Here is a 6,000-nt window from a genome sequence, read left to right as displayed (position 1 = left end):
CACTTTCACAGTATCATTAGTAAAATGAAGTAGAAATGTTTCGTGAATTAAACATAGTTTTGATAAATTTATACATCAGTAGAACTGTAGAAGTATGAGGCAACATCCTCTGCATTAAAGTACCATTTAACTTTATGTTAAACCGTCCGATAAAGAACTATATCTTCAAGATTCGTGCTAATATGTAGTGATCGGATTTGATCTAAACATAAATGGTACGTTAATGCAGAGAGTATGAAATAGTCCCAAAAAAGAAAAGAACAAAAGCACCTCTCTTTGTTCTCTGCTTCACTCGTGCTATTTCTCTCTTCTTTTTTCAGATATTTAGATGTGATAAACAAAGAACACACAAATCTGATTCGATCGACAAGAGAGATAGCATGGCAGAGGTTGTTGATCTAGACGAGTGGGAGGTGCTGAGTTGCAACAATTCTTCTTGCAAAGACGAATTTGAGGAGGAGGATTTCACACACATGGATTATTTCTTCAAGGATCAGGATCTGGAGCAAAGAGGTGAGATTTCTAGCGTTACTTGTGATGAACATGAACAGGATTCAATTGGTGAATTAGGGTTTGGAGAGATGGAGGTTCTAAATGAGTTCTATTTGAATCAAATCGATGATGGAATTGTTAATTTAGAGGGCGAAATTAACAGTTTATTTCCTTTTCAAGGAATCGATAATTCGGATTCGGTTTTTTCAAGCAAATCAAAGGGTGAACAAAATGGAGATTGTTCAAATAGTTCAAATGATAGTTGCTTAAAATTAGGTAAAGATTTAGATGAACAAAACATTTCTTTTGATGAAATCAAACCCGAGAGTACTGAAAATCAAATTAGCAAGGTTCAAGATGGATCGAAGGGAGAGGTATTGTTGGCATGGTGGAAAGTACCGGTAGAAGTGATAAAATACTGTGTATTTGGAGTAAGGCCGGTTTGGTCGATTTCTATGGCAATGGGGTTTTTAGGGTTTTTGATGTTTAGTAGAAGTTACTACTTGTACAAGATGAAACAGAAAGACAGTAAAACCAGGTTACCAGTGAAGATTCGTTTCGATGAGAAGGTTAGTTCTCATTTCTCTTTTCTTTTTTTGTAATTTTGTATACACTACTTATTTCAATTTTTCAATTCTTGCATTTTTAATGCACTTTAATTAATTTCAAGTGTTGGATGCCAGTTGGTTTAGGTAGTGATATATGATTTGTTTCATTTAGTAGAACATTCCATCTAATGAAAACTACCATAAGAGTAGATATGTGACATATGTCAATTTTAATGGGCCTTTTAGCAAAATTTTACATAAATTACTTTTCTGTAATTTTGCATACATTACTTTTTCAAGTTTTCAATTCTTGCATTTGGATTTAGTTTAATAAATTCAATGTGTTGGATGTCAGTATTGGTTTTGGTAGCAAGTAATATATGATTTGTTCATTTAAGAGAACATTTCATCCAAGGTTAACTACCATAAGAGTAGATATGTTAAATTTAAAGGGCCTTTTTGCAAAATTATACAATGGTTCTTTTCTTACTTACCAAGTAATAAAATGTTCCTCTCTGCATTGGTTTGGTAAGGTTAGATTCTTATCAAGAATTCTTGTGCCAAGCTATTGTAACCAAGTCATGTCTTACTTCATAATAAATAATTTGAATTCATTGCCACCAAACTTATCAAATGGAAGTAGTTCATGGGATTCGGTTTATTTGGTTTTCAACCGAACCGACAAATTTTGGATTAAATGGTTTGGATTTTCGGTTTAAATGGTTCGGGTCGGTTAAAATTTTGAATTACTCTTATATTTGGATCGGTTTAATCAAACATACCAAATTTACTATATATTCATTTTAATTACTTCAGCCTTTTATAATTGGTTCGGTGTATTCTCTCCTATTTTGGCTCCACTGATATATATACTTATATTTATTTCTATGATTATTAAATGTATATGTGTATGTATTTGAGTTTTCACATTTTGAAATTTAATCTCTTTTATTTCGGTTCAACCAAACAAAGTGAAATTTACTTCAGTTTTTGTTGGTTCGGTTGTTATTTAGTTGACAGTTTAATTCAGTTGGTTCTGTTATATTTTTAAAAATTCGGTTTTAACCGAACAGGCCGTTTGACCACTCCTACACAGAAATAGTTTTTATGAAGAGGAATTTCTCCTAATTTCATGTTTTTCATGGTAAATAGAAGAGAGCTGTGGTACAAACAAGAGCAGCACGGTTGAACAAAGTGGCGAGCTTTGTTAGACCGGATTCGATTCTACGAACTCCACATCCGGCTTTCGGTGTAACTCCTTTTCCTGCAATGAGCAGCTTTCAGTGGGCCCCATGAGTCTCTCTCCTCTTCTTCTTTTTTCAACTCTTGAATTTTAATTTGAGATTACAGGGGTTAAAAGTATTATAGGCCCAAAATAATTTCGGGGTATAATTGATTGTATATATGATATAGATTTCTGAATGTATCTTGCTCTTTCACATAATCTTTTTATACATTAGATATTACTTGTATCTAGATTAGGCTTTTAAATTTTCAAATGTTGTTAATTTCTAGCTTTTGCAGTATAAATTGATCAGGACTTTGGATGCATTCAAACAAAATTTGTACACTATCAAACTATCATGTCCATGGTACCTTCAAATTAAACTGCAATCTAGAATTTTAAATGGATTCAAAGTTTGATGTTGCAGCTGAAATTTTAAGAACTACTCTCATTATTTTATTTCTCCTTGATGTGTCCAAATTTCAAGAGGATTCAATCTGCTATAAATTATTTTCACTTGTCTAAAGATTTTGAACCGTTTGAAAGTGGTGATTTTCTACCTGTTTAAAAAATTATTATATTATAAAAAAATATAAAATTTAGTCACCAGCTATATTTTTATATAAAAATCATTTTTCGTTTGAAAGTGGTGATTTTCTACCTGTTTAAAAAATTATTATATTATAAAAAAATATAAAATTTAGTCACCAAGTATATTTTTATATAAAAATCATTTTGAGAAACAATTGACTGTTTTAACTTTGTAAACGAATATATAAAATCATAATATGAACCAATTTGCACGTATGCATTGTACATAGCCTCACTAAAACCCATCTTAGTATTAGATGTTTTCTTTGTCAAAACTTTGAAATTAACTATTTCTCCATCTAAAATTCAAGTTTCTTATGAACCTTTCGATTTTCTGATTGCACAGAACACCAAATGTTTATCGGTGAATTGCCATTTTTTATGACCTCAAATTTTATATATTTTAAAGAACTTTCTAGAGTGAGGATATTACGCCGATTTTTTTATTAATATCCAAAAAATAAATAAAATTTTAAAAAATATCCAAATCCCGAACGAATTTCGAAAACTACCCAAACCGGTTATCCAATAACCGGATTTGAGACAAATTTCCGGTTAATGGTTTCCCGGACTCAAAACAGTATATTCGGTTAACCATTAACCGGAAAGTTATTTTTTATTTTTTTTAAAATAACATATCCGGTTAATGGTTAACCGGACTTGTATTTTTTTTTTAAGTTGTTTTTTTTAAACAAATTTTTTATTATTTTTTGTATTGAAATATTAGAAATGTTGAATATATTTCTTTAAAAATAGATGAAATACAATATAATTTGATTTATTAGAAAGACTGCAACAAATAACCCGGATCAATATTTTTCAGGCCGGATTTTTCGCGGCTGTAAGAAAAATTAATATATTTCTTTGTGTTATTGGAAAAAAATAAAAATGTTTAGATTCTGAGTTATTGATCCCGGTTCAAATGTCACTTCTATGTAATTCAGAAAATATTGTGATCCTTCTAGGACATTTAATTTATGAAAAGTTGTATCCATTTTTGAAAAAAAGAAAAACTTTAAGTTATTTAATTATTGTTATTAAAAAGAATTATTAAAATAGATACAACTTTTTATAAATTAAATGTCCTAGAAGGATCACAATATTTTCTGGATTACATAGAAGTGATTTTTAAACCGGGATCAATAACTCAGAATCTAAGCATTTTTATTTTTTTCCAATAACACATAAAGAAATATATTAATTTTTCTTACAGCTGCGAAAAATCCGGCCTGAAAAATATTGATCCGGGTTATTTGTTGCAGTCTTTCTAATAAATCAAATTATATTGTATTACATCTATTTTTAAAGAAATATATTCAACATTTCTAATATTTCAATACAAAAAAAATTTATGTTTAAAAAAAAATACAAGTCAAGTTAACCATTAACCGGATATGTTATTTTTAAAAAAAAAAAAAAAAAAAACTTTCCGGTTAATGGTTAACCGGATATACTGTTTTGAGTCTGGGAAACCATTAACCGGAAATTTGTCCCAAATCCAGTTATTGGATACTGTTTTGGGTAGTTTTCGAAATTCGTTCAGGATTTGGATATTTTTTAAAATTTTATTTATTTTTTGGATATTAATAAAAAAATCGGGATATTACCATATTATGGATAAATTCGTACTACAAATCTATATCTTTATTTTTTAAATTTAAACAGTCGATCTAAACCGTTAAATATGATCTCCATATGAAAATGTACTTGAAAACCAAATTTTACGTTTTTAGGTTATTTTTACAAAAAAATTTAGATATGTAGAACAAAAAAAATTCAACTTTCGGAAAGCAGTGATTTTTTAGTTTCTACCTATCAGATTATCGTTTTTAATTTCATCAATCCATATTTACGGGTCAATTCGTAAATTACCGTAAAATTGTTCCTCTTACACTTTCATGAAATTCCAAAAAATAGAAAAAACATTATAGTTTATAATCTCCAAGACACTGTAGCTAGACGTTATAAACCATAAAGTCCAGTTAATTCGATCATTAATAATTACTAATTAATAAAAAACAAAGTAGCCGGACGTTATAAATCATAACGTCCAACTAATCTGATCGCTAATGATATCTAATTACAAAAAAACATTGTAGCTGGACTTCATAGACCATAACGTCCAGCTACATTGTTTTTTGTTAATTAGAGATTATTAGCGATCAAATTAGTTGGACGTTATAATTTATAACATCCAGCTACAATGTCCTAGACGTTATAAACTATAACATATTTTCTATTTTTTAAAATCTAACAAAATGTTTTTCCATTATCGATATTTTATTTTTATTTTTCCTATTAATAAGAGAACTCCCCGCATCCATATCATCCCAAAGTAACAAAATATTTATGTTTAGATCCAGACCGTCCGATCAAAATTCGGGTCAATCTGGACTGAGGTGAAATGTATGGAACCCTTTAATATTCGTATTGAAACAGATTGAACAGTCCGGATGTAAACTCAAAATTTGATGCAACTCGAGTGAAATGAATACCTCTCCTTCTCCTAGAGACTCTCGTGCCTCAACCTTAAACCCTTCTCTCTCTTTCTCTCTCCAGCTACAAACCATGGTCATGTACCGCCACCTCCTCCGCTGTCTTCGCCACATCCACATCCACCCCCAAAATTCCCTCCCTCAACGCCTCATCCCTATTTGCTTCTTCGTGTTCTCCTCAGTCGAGGAGGCTGCCGCTGAGCAATGATGTTGCACACGTCGCCTCCGCATCGAACCGCCACTCCATGCTCTCCGATCCCCTTCATGTCCCCAGCGTCTCGTGATCCCCACCTCCTCTTTTGCTCTTGTTGGTCCTGGCCTCTCCCTTCACAACCGCGTCCAGTCCCTTCTCTGCTCTGGTGATCTCAACTCAATTTCCTCCCTTGTCAAACACCATACCTTCCAGCTTGGTCCTCGTCCCACTGTCTTTACTTTCAGATGAAGGTTTGAATGTTTGCGAGTAATATTTTAAAATGTTATAAACATACCTTTAAATGTTTGAATATTAGTACTGAAAATGAAAATTAAATAACATTGAAAGTTTTTTTTTGTTAAACTATTTGGGAATGCATTCGGGTATGATAGCTCGGGAGATCAAAACTTTTTTTTTTAATCTTGTACTTATGAATTAAGACAAGCTGAAATGAAT

At 31.0% G+C, this 6,000-nt stretch overlaps 1 protein-coding gene across 1 annotated transcript; it reads left to right on the top strand.

The window, feature by feature from the left end:
* Positions 1-289: 289 nt before the first annotated feature.
* On the top strand, positions 290-2,499 carry LOC144543640 (uncharacterized). The gene is made up of 2 exons (XM_078291978.1): positions 290-1,061; positions 2,193-2,499. The coding sequence occupies exons 1-2, from the start codon at positions 381-383 to the stop codon at positions 2,334-2,336; spliced, it is 825 nt and encodes a 274-aa protein (XP_078148104.1). The 5' UTR covers positions 290-380; the 3' UTR covers positions 2,337-2,499.
* The last annotated feature ends 3,501 nt before the right edge of the window (positions 2,500-6,000 follow it).

This window comes from Carex rostrata, chromosome 2 (assembly GCF_964058835.1).
Source record: "Carex rostrata chromosome 2, lpCarRost1.2, whole genome shotgun sequence".
Lineage (NCBI taxonomy): Eukaryota > Viridiplantae > Streptophyta > Magnoliopsida > Poales > Cyperaceae > Carex > Carex rostrata.
This window is presented reverse-complemented; position numbering and strand designations above follow the sequence as displayed.

Coding starts and splice junctions, on each gene's coding strand:
- LOC144543640 (XM_078291978.1), top strand. CDS start 381: ATGGCAGAGGTTGTTGATCTAGACGAGTGGGAGGTGCTGAGTTGCAAC. Junction 1,062..2,192: donor AGATTCGTTTCGATGAGAAG/GTTAGTTCTCAT, acceptor CATGGTAAATAG/AAGAGAGCTGTGGTACAAAC.